Here is a 20093-nt window from a genome sequence, read left to right on the forward strand (position 1 = left end):
CTTTAATAGTTAGTTACGTTCATATTCACTTCTTATACTTAAAACCGTGGGCACAGTGTTATGTTGTGTTCACACTGGGTGCGAACAAAACAATTTCAGAAGTGACTTACATGTAAAGTCAATGTAAAGACGAGATTAGACGCACATTCCCGCCAGGTAGTGCAATGGACGTGGCACGAATGACAAGAAATACGTGAATTTAGCAGCGGGAATGAAGCGAGTAGTGCGATTTTGCATCATACGTTCATTCAGGGGAGATGAAAAATCTCAACTTCAGCTACCACTTCCTGCCACGATAGCCAATCAGCATTGAGATCTTCCAGGGATATATGACGTTGAGGACGTACCAGTGGAAGCTCATTCATCGATTGAGCGATTTCACGCACGTATTTAAGAGTTATTTGCGCTTATGTAGCGTGTCAACACAAAATATTCTGGCTATTCTATTTACAGAAGATTACCGTAACATTTAATTTTATTACAACAAAAAGTTCATGACTCTTTCGAACGTTTGATGAGTTATACTAATTCCATGACTTTTCCAGGTTTTCCATGATTGCTGGAACTGTGCTAATAATATTATAATTTTGTGATGAAAGTAAGATGTAAGAGTGTTTTTGTCTTTTCCTTATTTTGTTTCTTTGCAGTCGGGCTGTGTGCATTAAATCCCCCTCGCCCTTTATATTTTCTTTCCTTAACTGACATGTACAGTTTGTAGTTTAAATTAAAACTGTTCTACAGATTCTTGAAGCTGCTTTTTGTTGCTGTTGTCACATATTGTGCCAGCATTATTCTAATGTGCACTCTAAACAAGGCTGAAATAAATTGTGCATGTCTTACCCGACCAGTTCAGCAGCTGCAGTACGACCTACATGGCATTACTGCTGTCATGCATTAATGGTCACATTAGGCCTACAGTAGACTGTCACTCCTGTTTTCTTACAACTCACCAGTCATAGTCTGCACAGTCTGAAGCACTTCACGTGCTCCTCAGTGTGTTTAATGAGATGTTACCAGGAAGCCTCATTAAGTCATTTCCTTATGTCTCTCCCTTAGACTATATGACTGTCTAATAGGCTGGAATGCAGACAACACTGGAGCTTTAACAAGAGCACCTGCAGACGTAGCAGAGCTTACTGTCATCTCCGACTGTGAGTTGTTAGCTGGTGCTCTGAAGTTATGGCCAAATAAGAAACCCTTCTAGTTTATCCACTTTTTTTAACATGAAATTTGATTTGTTTTGGCATAAACCTTTTCACTCCTCATAGTTTTCCGTGCTAAAGATGATTGTCAAGGAAGAGGGATGATGTGTAAAGCAGTCTGAAGTCATAATTTAACAGTACAATCTACTCTTAGCACTACACTTGCTGAAAATCCAGAGTCAGGGGACTTTTTTCCTCTGGATTCAGCCTCCCAGGCAGGCCTTGCTTTTAATGTCTCTTCTGTGAAATCAGCAGACCTAAATCATGGTCTTTCTCCTGACATTAACAATCAATAACCCTGAAACATTGAGCCTTTTGTGGCCATAGAAAGATTCCTCAATGCACCTTTGAAACAGGTCATAGTTAAATAAAACATTTTTCAGACAAGCGGAGGTGTGTATGACCTTCTCTTTACACAAGCGCTTAATCATGAACTCATAACTTGGTAGGTCTACAGAGGTGAACACAGTGTACTTATTAAACACATCAAAGCAGAGACAACTCTAAGTGAACTGTTAATGGTACCGTCCTAAGTGACAGAGACTGTGCAACACTAATCTGTCACTGTGCAGAGGTCACCTGACCTGCATACTCTCCTTCAGTTTGTTTTGGTCTCTGTCTGCTTGGCTGTAGTTCTGTGAAATGTTGATGGCACCAAAAGGGCAGGTATTAGTGTAAAGCAGATTTTCTGAGGCATAATATAAATATGTTGTTTGACTGTGAACAGGTCAAGACCCCAAGTGTTTCTACCATCATGGTGAATAGTTTACTATGGTCACACTACAAATCTGTCCTTTAAGGTGAAGTGGATAAGATCTAGGGGGATTTGGTGGCGTCTAGCAGTGAATCGCAGATTGCAACCAGCTGAAACTTCTCCAGGGTAGAATCCCATCAGTGTTCATTGTTGAGGAGGTTTTTACCAAGAGCCAAATTATTCACAGAAGTCCCCCCCAAAAAATGGACCAGGTGATTAAAACAGCTAAAAACAGTTTTACATTACAAGTAAGAGTTTCTCCGACACAGTTCGGCATGTCGGTTTTTCTCTGATAACTTCAGATCCAGATGTTCAGGAGGTTTTTACCGGCAGCTGAATTATCAGCAGAGGTCTCTCCCTCACAAAAACAAACAGACTGTGATTCAAACCGATAAAAACACTGAGTTTCACATTACAAACCCGTGAAACTCCAGTGCTGCTCGTTGCAGATGGGCTTCAAACTACGGTGGCTGACGCGAAAATGCGAGAACATGGGTGGCCTTATCTGGAGCCAGAGTTTGGTTTGTCCTTTCTGGGCTACAGTAGAAACATGGCAGTACAATATGGCAATCTCCATAAGCTAGTACCCACTTCCTATGCATTTAACAGCTCATTCTAAGGTAACGAAAACACAACAATTCTTATTTTCAGGCTATCATACACTTAATAAAACACCCTGCCATCCTTCACACTGGACCTTTAAAGTTGTCAGTCAAATAGTCAGATGAGCCTCTGTAAAAATTTAACCTTAATACTAAGATTTCTATGATTTGATTCTGTCCCTTATAGTTTGAAAGAGGATAACACATTGAGATTATAGTTTCTGTTTAACCACATTTTGGATTGAAAAGAGATGCAAGGTTCTGTTGGCACTTAACAGTATTAATCAAAATGCAAATAGAGATCAGGCATTTTATTCTAGCTGCAGAGTCAAACACTCTGAGTATAGCTCTGAAAAAAATGCTTTTGTACATTTAGTCTTCCTAATACAGCGGCATGTTATAACATATAAGACAGAGTTATTACTGTGAAATGATTTTAAAAACTATAATCATGCACTTTCACTTAAATCACATATGTATTCCTGTTTGTATTCAGAAAAATCTGCATGATTGCCATAAATGCAGTGTCCATTACTGTTGCCCTCTGCTGCAGCAGAACTCTATTCATTCAGGGCACAACACACATCAGTCATTAGGGCTGTGAAACATGGGATACCTTAACGGAAAAAGGTTGCATAACTGCAGTTATCCTCAGACTGAATCACTCATTCTACTCACATGCAACACATAATTAACAATGATGATGCAGATATTGTTTTAACATGATGCTGAGAAAACTGGGTACTGCTTTAAAATTAACATTTGTCTATAGTAGATTTGTACACTTTCTTTTACGTCTGTCTAATATCAAAGAGGTCTAACTATTTAGTTTGGCTTGTGGTCAACTCTGGGAGAAGTTTTGGTTTCAAATTAATGGATTCTTGGAATTTAAAGCATTCATATTATCTCATTGGACTCCGCTGAAAATGATTTTTGTGAGTTGTGCTTTTTTCTGGCATCAGTTGTAAATTGTCAGACCTTTTTCAGCATTAACTTGTTGGACGAGGACTGTATAGATATAAATGGTTCATTCTAAGGTTATAAAAACATAATGAGTCTCAGTTTGAGGTGATTATAAACTAATGAAAACGTAGTTATGAATATTACACAGCATGTCTGCCAGTAGATGCCTCTAAATCCTATTTTCAGTCTCACAGCAAAGGGTTTGAAGAGATGCTGCATGTACATCTGAATTCAAATTTTAACACCTTTGCAAATGTTTGTAAAATAATCTTTTGTTTGCCATTGTGAGGTACAGTATTGTGCGTATATTTAAGGCAAAAAAAGGTTAAGATAATAGTAAAAAAGTTTATGGCAGTCTGACTTCTTGGCTCAAACATCTTCTAGATGATCAGCTAGGTTGAGATATGGTGACTGTGAAGGCAACTTTGTACCTATCAGTCATTTATGTCTCGTGTATTTAGGTTTTCCCTTTAAAGGGGAACGCCACCTAATTTAGGAATAACAGTATAGTAAGTCCATGGTCTAGGGAAGTTCAGTCAGTATTTGCAAACATGAGCTACTCTCACAAAACCAGAAACCAGAGAAGTGAGTCTCAAACTTGTGATGTCACAGGGTATTAAGTCTAGAGCTGCTCCATAGAGGATAATGGAGGCCTGCTGCCTCCTGTTTGTTCTCTAATTTATACCTAAATGAGCTCTATTCTGTTGTGGTGTTCTTGTTTCCAAAACAGAAGATGTACCCATATACTCCAAACATTCCCCTGGGTGCTTTCAGTGTCCTCTACATTATCTTACAAATATTTTTTGACTGTCTACACCATAGGATTAACATGTTTGAATTTTGAAAATGGTTGTAGTCCCCCTTTAATTTGTCTTGTATGTGGTTAATAGAACAATTTCCGAAACTTTTCTTCAAACTCTGCGCAGTGCTGTGGTTGTAGAGCTACTTCCTGTTTATGCCACCATATCTGGTCTTTGACGTGTGTTATGCTGATTGTGTTTCTGAGAGCTGCTCATTCAGGCAAAACTCAATTTAATTCCAGTGTCTCCATTGTTGTACTTTTTAAAAAGTCAACAATATGACAAATTGAAAATGGAAATGTACAAAAAATTGAATTGAACTTTAAATTTCACGAGATGTTACAGTACAATGGGTTGCAGTTTAATCACAGACATTACTGCAGATTCGTTTTATGGGTAATTTCTTTCTGTTTTTTTCACAACAAACTTTCATTCATTCATATTCAGGGAAGAGTTTAACTTCAGGCCACGAACAACAAGACTTGATTTCAGCAAATCTGCTAGTTATGCAATTATAGGATTTGGAAATAACAACAGCATTGTACATTGTGCAGCCTTCCAAACACGCTTTGTTCTGCAAGTATAGTACTTAACAAACCCCAACATAGTATTTGTCCCATAGTGACACACCAATGTGGTATTCACCCGTGTACAGCCGACTGAAAAATACGACCAACATGAAATAACACCCAGAAAATAATATCATGATGGAAGAGCTTGTGCAACATTTGGTTTCTACGTGACAGCGGTCGGCAACATTTAGGGCCTGGTGTTGCTAAATACAGAGCCCATGAGCTGCTCTGTTTCTTTTTTGTATCAAGGTTTTTTCCCACAACAACAGAAAAAGCTGCAGTCTATTTTGGGACTCAGTAGATTGTGTGTGTGATTCTTTTTGGATCTTATTCCACCGACAGGAATGTGGTTGAAGCCTGTGGGTGATGGCTGCTCACAAAATTGTGCAGAAACCATTCAAGGTCCCTGTAAATCCTGTTTTATTACATTTGACTTGTAATGGTTTCTGTTCTTAATTGCTGTTTAGGGGCGAAACTATGCTTCTTGTGTCATTTGAGGTCATGCTAGGGTCAGTAATGAATTCAGTGCTCCTGCAGTTACAGTAAAAGCATTTGTACTCAGAAGATACAGAAGTTCAGCTGTAAGCCATCAGTGTATGCAGAGACACAATTAAGCCCTTTGTGTTATTTACTCTAACTCACTCTAAGGAATAATTACACATCGTGTGCCGTCTTTTAACCCTGCCACTTTCTTCCTCCTGTCCATGTGTGGTTATGAAATTGCATGTTATTGCATTCAGATAATTGTTTAAGTGATTCCTGACGCTTTGTGTAAGAACACGTAGTACAGTCCAGATTACTTTTGTTAAACGCCGGCCACATTGTGACACTGAGATGAAACATTTTATGCAGGAGTGAGGAACTCAGAGTAATGTGACCATTTATTGCTCTGAAACAAAATCCATGTCGGTCTTATCCAGTTTGATTAGTTTGGAATTTCTCTCTGATGTCTCGAGCGTTTTCATCTTCTTTGTTTTCATACATAGCTTCAACAGAAATATTTTCCTTCCTCGCTAAGCACCCAGAGGAATTTGTGCACTAATGCATCTGCATCTGAAAAGGCAAAAATAGCTTCACATTGGGAAAAGCGTCTGCATGTCAGACTGTATCTAACAGGCCCAGCCTTCTCTCCTCTCTGGGGGATGGAGACTATTCCCCATAAAGAATTAAAATGATTTGGTTACTCGGAAAGCTCAGAGAAAACACATTATGAATATGTGAATATGTTGCCTGCATTGTTTGCAACAAACACCGAGGCTAAGTTTGTCTTCTTATGCATGACTGTGACTTAGTATGATGGAATTGTGAAGCAGGAAAAATGAATTTGAGATCCACAAAAAATCAGCCTCAGAGCTCAGACTATTTAGGGAAATGTGGTTATTTGCTTTCTTGCTGAGAGTTAGATGGGAAGATGGATACCACTCTGATATCTGTGTAGTAAATGTGTAACTAATGCTAGCAACCATTTAGCGTAGCTCAGCACAAAGACTGAAAGCAGGGCGAAGCAGCTAGCCTGGCTCTGTCCAAAAGTAACAGAATTTGCCTGCCTTACTAGACCCTCAGGAAGTGTGCCGGGCTTTGAAGCAAACTTTCATAGTGGCCAAACTGTGGTATTACATCTGTTCGGAGGCCTTGTGACCTGAAAGGATTTTCTACCATTGACTTGCATGATAAAAGAGATGTCTGGGAATCAGTGGATATATTTTTTGAGTGTCACAACCCCAGCGAAATGACTTATTTCACTTACAGTTGAACTTGCAATTGAACTCTTTGGCTTCCAGTGGCACTAAGCTACTGTCATAGAAATGAACGGTGCTCCGCCTCCAACACTGAATCCAGTTCTCTTTACACATCTGTGTCCAGCACGTCCACCGCTCAGCAGTTAACATGTTCTGTCTTTTCTGTTTAACATTTCCAAACATAGAAGTCTGGAAATTAAAATTTGTCGTTTTATTTGTGGTTATGTTCTGGTCGAGTCTTGAGGTCACAGTGAGGTTGCCAGGCAACCAGCTGAGACTCCAGAAAGAGATTGCGCTTGGCCAAGACATAGTCTAGTACACAACTCCCCATTAAACCACAATATGTCATTTTTACACCAAGGTTTTGGTACAGATAAAACACATGAGAAACAGTGTGTTGATTAGTGAGGTTTAGAGGTGTTGTTAGGCGAGCTGTTTCCCACTGTTTCCAGTGTTTGCGCTAAGCTAACAGGGTACATACGCGGTTAGTCGACTAGTCGATTAAACGTTGCTACCTTCACCAGTTGTCACTAGAAATACTAGCTGGTTAAACTTATTACGATACCTAGAGGAAAAACGGGATGAGTTGGGATCATCAACCTCTTCCTCTCTTTCTCATATACATGCACAAACACATGTGCGCTCTCTTGTTGATGGAGCTATGTGTGCGCGACCAGTACAAGTCAGCAGCTGTATGCAGACATTTAACACAGAAAGTATACCCAAGCCTTGCACACACTCATGTTTGCTGGATGTCTTCTTGCTAGGCTGAATGAGAGAGGTGCTTTTGGGCATATGGGAGATCCTGAGAAGCCTGGATGTGTGTGTGTTTGAATGAATTAATCGGGACATTAAATACACAGTAAATACATTTAAGTATCTTTTATTTAGTGAGTTGATGTCATGTTTTGTAGGTTTATGTGCAATATTCATAACGCACAGTGCATAGCACCAGGCATTTCAGCGGCACTTGAAATTTGTTTTGGTTATTTAAGAATGTGGTAAACTAATTCAAATGGCTGTTATAACGTACACAGATTTTTCTGACAACGTTTATTAACCTCATTGATTAAATTGTGCTCAGTTTTGGCAATTTTCTGAGTGTTTTCTTACTTTTAGACTACTCGACTACTGTAAGTTTAAAATTCCATTTAAAAGTCGGGGAAATAAATCATTAGGAACATCCCCAAAGCTGACCATCTCCTGTACGTAGTTTCGTGTTCACAGTACAAAACATGAGTCTGTTACTGATCTTCTCATCTAGCTCCTGGCAAAAGCATTAAGCACATTTCTCTAAATGTCAAACTTTTCCTTTAAGGTGCAGTCTCAGTGACAGAGGCTTAAACATATCACTGACGTGCACCTAGAAAACACTGAAGGTTCGAATCCAGCATGCCTTCCCTAAGTGTTGACAGCCAGCGTTACACAAGTGGGAAGAAATGTGAGCCACCCATGTGTCATGTTAATAACAGTACAATCAGGCCGCAGGGGCATCGTGGTCGTCTTTCCTTTCTGGTTCCACTTCAGTATTCAGTCTGCTCTTTGGATGTGGAATCCTTTGAGATTCGATACTTTGGAAATTTGGCATTAACACAAAGTAGTGTGTTAACAAGTCAGCTGGGTTGTAGTTACACTCAGATATTGAGTTCAGTCAGAGCAGCAGCCAGTGGTCTGACCTGTGGAGCTCACTTGCGTAAGTACTTCGTCAGCTGTCAACACCACTGGAACATTTTCACTAGGTGTGAGAGTCAGTGTGAATATCATGGCTGGGCCCGACTGTGTGTTGTTCCCATGCCACTCCATTTCATGGGTAATGCCTTTTCAATTGCATAATGTCACTCAATAAGGAAATCTGCGCTGTGACACTTCTCACCTCGAAATACACTATAAATAAATAAATACATAATACACTTTGTAGCACTTGATTGTGAATGTACAAGTGTGTTAACGGCTGCAGCAAACAAATCTTATCTTTTAATGGGCCATTTACTCTAAAGAAAATATCAGAAAATAGTAAAAAGGGACCATCACAAGAGCAAAAAGCAACATATTTAAATTGTTTTTTCCCCCAACCAACAGTTTAAAACTCTTAACTAACTCATGTCCAGAATATTCTCATAAACAACAACAACAAAAATTGGCAGGTTTGCATAGTTGAGAAGCCTCAACCAACGTTGATGTTTGGCATTTTTACTTAAAAAATATTTGCCTTTTTATTTTTCTGGCGATCAGCAAATCAATTAATCAACTAACTCTTTTAATGGTATTGTGTTTCAGGACAGTAATGCATATCAATACTTTTACATTTGAGTGTCACTAGCTATTGTAAGTATATTGAGAACTGCTTCACTGAAAGTTACTTCTTGTCACATTAGGGTTGGGTATCGGTCTCAATACCTTTATGGTTTCAACCAAATTAACCCAATACCAAGTAGTTTGACACCTCTTAAGTCAAAAGATACCTGTATTTAAACCTTTTTGCACCTGTAGTCCGATCATGGACCGTCCCAACTTCCCGCCGGATTAACAAACTTTCTGTTGCTGCTGTCTCTGGAGTCATTCAATGTCTGCTCATTAACATCCGACACGAAATGGCTAGATTCTGTTTTTAGACCTGTTAATACCTGTTAGGTAATGTCAGACATGTAATGCTAACACTTAGCTCTACCACTGTGTGTGCACGAACAGACGGACTCTCACAACTGTCCCTGGCGCTGAGCTCACACTCAGATGGTGTGGTGAAGTCGAGCGTGTGCGATGGAGTTGTCAGTTTAGTGTGATGTTTAAAAATGTATGGCTTTACTACACGTCACTCACAACGGTTATCGAATGAAGTGCTGTATTGGCATCTGTATCACTTTAAGGGTACTGGTTAGGGCTGTATGAATGCACCTGTGTTACGTGCAGCAGCAGCAAGCGTGTGACGTGTGTGGATCAATAATATGTGGAGCGAGCGATTGAGAACATGGCAGAAAGGCAGCCTTTGGTTGAGAAGAAAGGTAGGACAACTTCAGTCATCTGGAAACATTTTGGCTTCAAGTTGATGGACGTCGAGCAAAAGGAAATTGTTTGCAAAGTTTGTCACGCTGTCGTGTCTGCCCCCCAAGGCAACACGACCAACTTATCGTGATTTCAATATCAATCAAAATAATCGTGATTATTATTTTTGCCATAATCGTCCAGCCCTAGTACTGGTGTTGTACTGTTTTTACACAGGACCTCAGCCCTGCATCACATCCATGTGACTCAAGTTCTGATAAAGATGGGAAACAGTACTAATGAGGAGCTGTAACAAATAACTAAAATGATCAATAAAAGTGCAAAGTGTACTATTGTCACTGTAATGATTTACGATGTGCAATTTAGACATACATTTTAATGAAGACATTAATTAGCACCTCTGTGTCAACAAGTGTCATGGATGGCATCTATATCACCGTAACCCTAGGACCTTTGGGGTCTCTGGTTCTTGAGGTGTTTTAAATCAAACCTGCGGCGTCCGTTTACTTAACGACGTCCCTCTGCCACAGTTACAGAGAGAGGCCTGTGTGTGCAGCGACGAGCTGCCGCTGCTGTGTTGGAATAGAACATCACTGTACAGTGTGTTGCTGCATATCTGGACGGCTGCCAAATGCTGTTTATAGCTCAGCTGGGGTCAAGTTTGACAGCTCTAATAATCCTGAACGCTCTTACAGTCTAATCCATAAAAGGCTTTACAATCAAAGCCGAAAATGACTGGGCTGCCTTTGTGTGGCAAAACACAACGCTGTATTGTGTCTGTTTGTCCGGAAGTCTAGTTCAAATATGTAACCGTGTGCAAAAAAACCCCCACAATTTAGGATATACAGCTGATGTGTTTGGTGCCAGTGTGTCTTTAGTTATGCTCATTGAGGGTTTTAATTAGTTGTGAATGTTAAAGGGGACATATTATGCTCTTTTTCAGGTTCATACTTGTATTTTTTTTTTGTTTCTATCGGAACATGTGAACATTCTTAAATGTTCAAAAAACTGTTTTTTCTTGTAACATCTGTATTCACCCTCTGAAACACTTTGTTTTACTGCCTGTCTCTTTAAACCCCCCTTCTGAAAAAGCTCAGTCTGCTCTGTTAGGTCAGCGTGTGGGTTTTCCGCATCAGGGGAGATGCGTATAGCTGCAGCCAATTTCGTTTGTAGCCCCCCTACAAACCTTGCCCAACAGTACAAGACAACCACCAATGTGAAAGTTGTTTGAAGCCTGCTACAATGCGACAGTATGGTAAATAAATATGAGGCAGAGTGTATCAGTAATCCACATCATAATTCATCATACATGAAGGCATGATTCTCCTTTATACGTAATAGGGTGTAACCCCAAGCTTAACCCTTACCTTAACTGCTTCTCTTTTAACCAAACACTTAATAGTTAGCTTAATGCTAACTTAGCATCTTGCTCAGGGCTTCCACTGCTGGACCAAGGGGCTGATCATAGACAGTCGTGTAGGTATGGTGGGCACGTCATGTAGTTGCTGCACTTTCTGTCAAGCTTCTAAACCAAAATCTTCACAACCGGACATGTTCCAACAGTAATATGATTCAAAACTGGGGAGAAATTAACATCTGAGACAAAGAGTACATGTTTCCCTGGCATTAGCATGTAGCTACATGTAGCAGTGTACTTGCTGCTGGAGAATGACTGTATATTGCCCCACTTTCTCCTGTTCAAAATCACCAATAAAAGCTTTTAATTTCCCCCCCAGGGATCAATAAAGTATTCTGACTATGAATCTAGATCTAACTAAACACAACCAGACATGTTCCAGCAGGAATATGATCTGAAGTTGGGAAGAAATTAACAGCATTGGCCACCAGATTACATGTTTCCCTGTCTTTGGCATGTAGCTACATGTAGCAGTGCACTTGCAGCCAGCAGTGACTCTGAATTGCGACACTTTGTCTCGTTAAAACTCACTAATAAAAGCTTATAAACAAATGAACATGATCCGAAATACAGAGGAAATTAACAACACAAGCAACCTGATGTTTCCTGACGTTCTAGTTACACAATGAGTTAGTGTATTTCCTTTCTTTTGTGTGATTCCAGATGCCCCCTCCACAGAACAGCAGGAGCTGTTCACCCAGAAACTCCAGCAGTGCTGCATGCTCTTCGACTTCCTGGACTCTGTGACAGACCTGAAGAGCAAGGAGATCAAGAGGGCCACGCTCAATGAGCTTGTGGACTATGTTTCTACCAACAGAGGGGTGCTGGTGGAATCTGCTTACCCAGAGATCACTAATATGGTGAGGATACACACATGTACAGGCCTTTTCTCTGGTTTGGAAAATAAACTCTGCATGCAAAGTCCGAAGCAGCAACAGCAGCAGTTCATTCCAACGTGTCAGGTTATGTGCTGTTAGCAGTGTTTATTATTAAACAGCAAAGAGGTCGCCCCTCTGTGTCAGTGTGCAACATGCTGTGCTCTTGAGCAGGATTAAAAAATGGAGGCCGATCGTGTGTCTAGACAGGGTGTGTCATGTCAGCAGCACGTGAGGAACTTTTTACCATCCTCTTGCCAAACCCCTTAACATACTGCTTCCATTTAAGCATTAAATCCACAGGAAAAGACCAATATTCTGGGAGTAATTTGAAATTTAATCTGTCTGTTTCCTTCTCTCTTTGTCTCACCCACTGCATCATCCTCTGAATACACTACATGTGGATCATTTAGTTTGATTTTAATTTTACCTTGTCTCCAACATTGCTCAAACATTGCTCATTGTTCAAACTGAATGTCTGATACCGTTTTGGTTATCCTTTTTTTCTCAGTGTTCTCTCAAATACAAGTTATGAGTAATAAGTCTTTCAACACAGTCTTGTACTCGCAGTAGCTGCTGTTGAAAGCCTATATGATGACACCCACATAGCCACAGTGCAGGGAAGAACACTGCTAAGCTTAATTATGTTTGCCAGAGGTTTTAGGTTTACTGCGCTAAGTGTTTTCAGCTCACTACCAATTGTATTCTCTGTGTGAAATTAATCCACTGACTTCTAACCTCACTTAAAACCTAAATAGCATGCGCCAAGATAAAGCCAGTATCTATCATACAAGACTTCCTGTAGCTATTTCACAACAAACCCTGCACACACTTCTCTCTGTTCAAAAGACTTCACTCTCTCTGTTGCTCTCTTTACTCCAAACCCCAAGAAGCGGCACTCTTCAGTGGTGAAATTTGAAAATGCAGGTCATGTGACATCCTCAACGTCAGAGATTTTTTTTCAGTCCATACATTTATATTAACGACAGTCCTGCACACTGTCTCACCGCTGATATATTTATCTATTTGTGGAATTTTGGTCTGTTTAACCTTCACATATGCAAGTGTGCAGAACAGAGGGCATCTGTGATGAAAGAAACATCTCTAAGATACTGAGAACCTTGCTTCAGAGATACGAAAACATAAAGGTTCTCCTTGCACTGGCTTTGCTAAGCCCTGCGCCTTTGATATGGTCTGTCAGGCTGTTGGAGTAGCATGGAGCTCACACTGTCAAACTGCAATTCCTGAAGAAATATTGTAAAATTGTGGGGGGAAAAACAAAGAAACAACGTAAGAAAGAAGCAGACGTTAATATACGTTTGAAGGATATATCCAGGATGTCAAATCTGCAGCAAAAACAGGTCAAAAAGACAAGTGTAAAAGTAAGCCACCACATCACCTGACAATGGAGGCAGAAGTCAGTGAAATGAAAAGTAAACTTTGCTGATATTCAGCCAGCTGTGTGTCATCGTAGATGAACAGTGTTTGGCCTCCCCCTGTACTACCGGCCTGGACCTCTGCTGATAGACAAACGGGGAGCTCTAGGGGAAGCCAAACACCGTTAATCTGCACACATGGTGATGACACACAGCTGGTTGAATATCCTCAATGTTTCCCTGCTTCTCTGCACTGTTCCTGTGAAGCAGCGTAGATATTTATTCAGTGTTAAAACCCTTAGAAAGCAGCATGTGTATACACTCTCAGTAGCTACACTCTCAGTAGCTAGCTAGCCAAGCCTACACTTTTCAGGGTTTGATCATGGTTTTGGAACAGGGAAGAGATGTATATCTCCTTTCAACTTTTTTGGGTAATGAGTATCATTATTACACGTCCACCAGACACAGTGTTTAACCATGACTAGCTCAAAATCCTTTCAATCAGCTTGAAAATGAAAAAAGTCTGAAATGATTTGAGAGTCTATGCAGCACAGCTGTGTAGCTGTCAGACCCTGGTCGAAGCTGGGTGATGCTACACTATGATTGGCCAGTCTGTGTTCAAGGGGCAGGACTCGGCAAAGGGTCACTAATCAAAATCTGGCTATACTGTATATTTAAAAGCCTGGAGTTTTTTCGCATTATGTCTGAGTCAGTCATTATTTTCATTCATAAGTTACTATTATTATTTTATTATGTTATTTGCAAGTGACGCACACCTGTGATATTTATACCTGCCATCTCAGTCTGTCGCCATGAATCAGATGTGTCCTTAGAAATCTGGAAACATGTTTTTACACTCACCACTTTTAGGAAATAATGAAAGTAGTTACTAATCAGAATGTCACCCAGTGAACAGTAGCAGGTGAACATGACACTTAATAATATGTAAATTACTTTGTTAAATTTTATTAACATATTACCTGTAGATGTGCAGTCCTTCTGTGAGTGCATTCACTAGAAAAGTCAGAGTGCACGGTCATCTTAGCAACGGTCGGGTTGAGTGATTAACACTTTGGCCGCAGCAGGAATCTTGTTACATAATAATATTTTTGAAAACCAAACTCAACCACCTGCGAAGTATCTCTCAGCCAATATGGTATGGATTTGTGTTCACGGAGCAGGTGCCCTGAGCAGCCTAGTTTCCTCCTACAGTACAATAGTGACTCATGTTCAACATTTAGAGCACAGCAGTCAGTACTGTAGTCAGTGCTGCAGTGATTCACTGCACACTGCAGATTGTCATGATGGATACGAGTGAGCACAGCTGAGTCAAGGAGTCTTCAGATTGTTAATGGAATGTAGGCAGTAATCCATGTCATACCTGCAGCTGCTGATTTAAGATTCTCTGATTGACTGTTGTCTGTCACGGTGTTTTAAAGGTTAAAATAATTACTGTGATTAAGTGGTTGATATGCAGTTTGGAGCAAAATGAGAACTACAGGGAGAGTTGGTGACAGCCAGTCTTTTAGAGAAGGTTATTGTACCATATTACTACAGTAAAATGTAATTTTAATTTTCCCGATAGGTTTCAAGGCAGACCTATTTTTAGTTTCACAAGCGTAACGACAGACTGTGGGTGTTTTACACCTGCTATTTCTGGTTTAGGTATGCACAACGTTACAAAGTGCAAAAGAGTTGAGTGAAGTGGAACATAAATCAGAGGGTGTGGTAACAAACCTTTTCCACTCCACAGGGATGCTGGTGTAGCTTGGACAACATTACTGTTTATCAGAGGCTGTAGCGAGCTGAGTGAAGGTATATGAAACCAGAGACCGAAGGAAAACGTTGATACCAACTATGTGATGCGCACTTGTCAGGAAAGGGGTTAAGTAATTCTCCAAAGTTAAGCTTATTTTTGGCGAGTGAAAAACTGGCATGGCCATTTTCAAAGGGGTCCCTTGAACACTCCCCTTGAGATATTGTAATGACAATGGATTCTGTCGGTTCCCATGACTCTCCCCGTTACAGATATGCCCACTTTATGTTAGTCCCATATAGTTTGGGGCAAAAATCATGCAGTTTTTATTATCAACTGTTGTATCTGCATACTGGGTCCCTAAACAGACATGGAATTGCATGAATTGGATACAGCTGGAAAGCTGAGACTCTTGTGGATCCACAATTTTATCCATGTGTGAGGATCTTGGCCCCCATAGTAGGGGGCATTTCATTGTAGTGAAACCATTTTTTGAAGTGTAAGTGCTATATTGTAGGCAACTGGACTTGCTTTCAAGCAAGTCCAGTTGCCTTCAATATAGCACTTAGGATTACCATGACCTGGATGACTGACAATCTTCACAGACATTTTTTGAAACAAACATCAGACTGTCAGACTGTATGAAATGATCTACTGTGACCTTGAGGATAATCGCAGCCTCATGAAACTTAACAACCACAAACTACAGACTGATGGCATTCATGGGATGTATTGCTTACATAGGTAGTGGCAAGAAGGGGGTTTCCTAGCAGTTTCCAGAGCAGGAGTGCACACCATCCAGCCGCTGAAAAATGCCTTGTCTTACGGAAAATGTCAAAAGTTTTAGATACCAAATCACAGCATGGATTTTTCTTGGTGTTCCTCAGGGTCTTGGTGTTTTAATGTGATATTTTGGAGGGATTTTTGACCATTTTTTATCAGTTCTTCAGTGGTTAAAAAAATGCTTAAATTTAAAAGCCAATCTGTGAAAACACATTGTATCAAACTGTTTATCCTCTATCTAGTTAGCCAGTCGCATCACTGGTTTCCTCTGAGTTTTATGTATAAAAACCACAACCACATTCAGTGCTAATATTTTTACATTAAGAACCCTTAGAAGTAACAACCAACTGGATTTATTTGTCTTGGAACTATACATTGTACGTTGTGCAGTGTAGATGTCTAACTACAATGACCAAGAAATATGCCAATCCCAGTGACATAGTAGTTATAATCAGAGACTGTGCTTGAGTTGTTATCTATAATGGTTAAAAAAAACGTGTGTGAAAAAGTTTTGATTGACAGTGTAAGCTAGCTTCAGGTACTCCTCCTACGCTTTGGCAAACACTGGCAGCAGAAAGGCAATGCAAACATGGAATAGGAGGGTAAATATGAAGCTGACAGCTTATATTGTCAGCCAACTTACATTTAATGTCAGTGTTTAAACTCGTGCAACATTTCTGTGTTTAAGGTACAGTATGTATTAGCAACATGTACACTGTTGTTGTGCCAGTCCAACCCTCAAAGCGACCTTGAACACAGCAGGGATGTCCTTTGAATTTCAAATGGAGAGTTACAGCTGTTAAAAACACCAGAATTTAAATAAATGCAATTTCTCTACCTTCACTTTTTCAGGAGCTTATAAAGCTGTAAAACCCTCCACATAAACATAGTAAACAGAGAGCATAAAAATAAAAGAAACATAAATTATAGGATATTGTTGTGAGCTCTGTCTTATTTTCCTATTTTTCCCCACTGAAATTCAATGTTGGACCTTGTGGTAATTAGAGAATAGATAGAGGGGATTTTGTGTTCTGTCCCCAACATGGCTTGATTAACTTTTCAATGTGCCAATGCAGATAAAAAACAAAGCAGCAAATCCTCTGATGTCAGCAGTCCAATGTAATAAAAAGAAGTTATTCTCACACTGATGCAGTCGCAGATATAAATCACACTAACCACAACAAGGAATAACTGCTGTAGTTAAAGTCCCCCTCCACTCAAATGATTTTTTTTTTTCTGTTTATGTCCCCTGACATGTCTGACCTTGACTGTGCTGACTATTATCTGTGCAAAATTTGACACTAAAGAGGCGTTTTCACATTCCTCTACTAAAGGGGGCGATGTCTAAACACTGAGATTCAAACTTGCGTTCGACAGACTAAATTAGGTAGATAATATGAAAGCCAATTGCTATCTAATATGCGAAACACATATCGCCAGAGGAGCAGTCTTTGACACCAACAGAGAGCAGAGTTTGCATAGTGGAAGTTTTGGGCTGCAAACTGGACCAATATGTGTGCTAGTGTGAACACAGTAGCCCTTTTTACACAGAGATCATGCGATAGGGCCGCTACGAAGACTCTTCACTATGCCAGCATTTTTTAGACAAACTGCCCTAATGTATGATTTTTGATACCATGCCAGCGTCCTGAAACCAAAGAAAAGTGTGACAGGTGTGACTTGTAACACAAAGGTGTCGGCTTTTAGTGTCAAATATATTAATCGGCAGAGCTTCCTAACGTGGCAATAATAATCATTTACTGTCCCTGTTATATGGTAACTACTGTGGCCGTTTTAACATACCCTAATTCCTTATGTTATATTAATTGTGTGTTTAATGTATGCACCAAATACCAAAGCAAATTCCTTGCAAATGACAACCTTCTTTTTAATAATCCTTTTCTGATTCTGATTCCACGGCCACTTAGTCAGGAGGTGTCTCAGTTTTGACTCGTGTTTTAGATCCTTTTGTGAAAATCCAAAGAACTCATGAGGCAGGCAAAAACTCGGTTTAAAACAAAGGAAAACCCTATTTCTATATGTTTTCACAATAATTTGCGGACAATTGTGATCACTAGTCCTCTTTTTTGAGTTAGCTGCTAACTGCTTCTAGCTGCGTTTTAAATCTGGCTGTGGGCGCCTGCGGTCCCCTTTACACAGATGTCTTTTCAGTGCTCTTACTACCTTCACTGTTAGTTTAAAGACAAGACAACTCACTCTCTCCCCTCAGTTTGCGATTGTACCTTTTGTACAGAATGGCGAGTTGGAATAACAGCGCAACATTCCCACCTCAAACAGGCAGTGTCAAGGGGTGTAATATGACGTTGTATCAGATATAATCGATTGTGTCACTACTACTAACGTTGTCAGCCACTGTCACTCAGCTAACATGCTAACAAACAACATAAACAAATAGAAAATACCAACTACACTTACCATTCTGATACGTCTACTGGTCGTCCATTGTGGTGCACAACAGACTCCTCATCTGAGTCTGGGTCTGACTGATGCTCAAACATGTATAGCTGAACTTCTTTTATGTTGGCGCTAATGCTTGCCATCTTGATGTACACTGCTTTTTCACCTGTCACTAGTAGTGCTGTGCTAGGGCTGGAAAAAGTGTAAGTGAAACTTGGTGCAGCAGTGGAGAAGGGCGGAGGCCAGATTGAGAGTTTTTCATCAGAATTAATCATTTACATATTTTAAAATGTGTCTGGAGGGGTACTTTAAGCACATGTAGTCATCTCCTGGATAATGAGCTACTTAACATGGAGTGGCTTCATCAGTGTCCTCTTGGGCTACCACACTAGCAGGTTTGAATGCCTGGAGGAGTCTAAATGCATGATTGTGGCACAGAAATGGACATATAGTCAAAGGTCTTTCTTGGAAATCTCATTTATCTATTCAGAGGCAAGATGGAGGGACCCAGTCCTGTACCACAGACAGGCTTCTGAGTGAGGTTAGACAAATAGCAGCTGCACTTTCAGAAAGCTGGGTTGATAATAGCTCTCCCGAATACTCCATGCTTGGCATCACATGATAATGAAGAGGTGAGGGTTTAAAGTGCTGCCCATTATTCTGCTGCAGCGAGGACTGCTTTGATCACTGAGGCTGTTAGGAGTACAAACAGCCAGGTTTCTCATCTCTGGAAAAGGAGGCTTCACCTTATTTGCCAACTCTATAATTAGTGTTTTGAGTATATTTTAGAGAAGCTCGTCTCTCAGACAGTTGTGATTGTACTCTTCCTTTTCTGTGCCAGAGATGAGTGAAAAGGGTTAGCTGAAAAGAGCATCTTTGAGCTATAATTCCCCTTTTATTTGCTTTAATTCCCACCTTTTTTTAATCCTTTTTGCTAATGCTACACTCCATACTTGCACTTTTTTTCTCTGTCTCACCCCCCCTCCTCCACCTCTCTCCCTCTTATCCCATGTGTTGCTAGGTGTTGGTTGCTACTACTGTCACCCACCATTCGACCCCATACAAAGCCACAGCATCCCTTGTCATCAGCATGTGCACACTGGTTTCACTCAAAGCACTGTCACGAAGGAACGGCCCTTTCAGGATCCTCCTCCAACATTTTAACACACAAATCACCGTTTCCTTTTTTCTCTTTCACACACACTTCCCATGTTTGTTATCCTCCCACAATATTTTCTCTTGTTTGTCCAACTGTAGTTATTTTTCAACATTGTGAAGTGACTGGGGGAATTAAATAAGTGTGCCAGATGCTTGTGTGGTGATTATGTAATCCATTATGTTGCACAGACAGTGTGCACAGTGTGATTCCTCAGGCAGAGCCAACTCCCCTTCACCACCTGCAATCCGAAATTGTTAGAAGTTAATATTAATGAACTTCGTGATTATTCTCACTTTAATTTAGGGATAGTAATGATGTCATTTTGTCACGTACATTCTTCTATTTTGGGGGATATAAGCAAGAAGTATAGTGTTGCCATGGAGTCAAGAGTTGGTAAAGCTGTAAAGCTGCCATGAGTTTTACCTACCATACACAAGAAGACTTTGAAAGTACTTGTGAAAGTCTGACACCCTCTCACATCTAAAGTCTATGAGTTTTTAGTCACACACTAAAAAATGTTTGCAGAGACTGGGGATCTTAATTCCTTATGTGTTCACAAAAACACATAATTCTTGAAACACTAGGTAAAAGGCGCCTTATGTTGACAGGATTCTTGTCTATTTGGCATCAATATAATCTATAACGATAAATTGTATTTGCGTATATTTTGGATTCTA

At 40.1% G+C, this 20093-nt stretch overlaps 1 protein-coding gene across 1 annotated transcript in view; it reads left to right on the plus strand.

Moving 5' to 3' along the window:
• Positions 1-20093, plus strand: part of ppp2r5a (protein phosphatase 2, regulatory subunit B', alpha isoform) — a 66162-nt gene that overhangs the window by 13315 nt on the left and 32754 nt on the right. Inside the window, exon 2 of the mRNA XM_033648636.2 lies at positions 11713-11909. Within this exon, the coding sequence (XP_033504527.1) occupies positions 11713-11909 (197 nt within the window). The remainder of the gene's footprint in view (positions 1-11712; positions 11910-20093) is intronic.

Source organism: Epinephelus lanceolatus, chromosome 13 (genome assembly GCF_041903045.1).
Source record: "Epinephelus lanceolatus isolate andai-2023 chromosome 13, ASM4190304v1, whole genome shotgun sequence".
Classification (NCBI taxonomy): Eukaryota; Metazoa; Chordata; class Actinopteri; order Perciformes; family Serranidae; genus Epinephelus; species Epinephelus lanceolatus.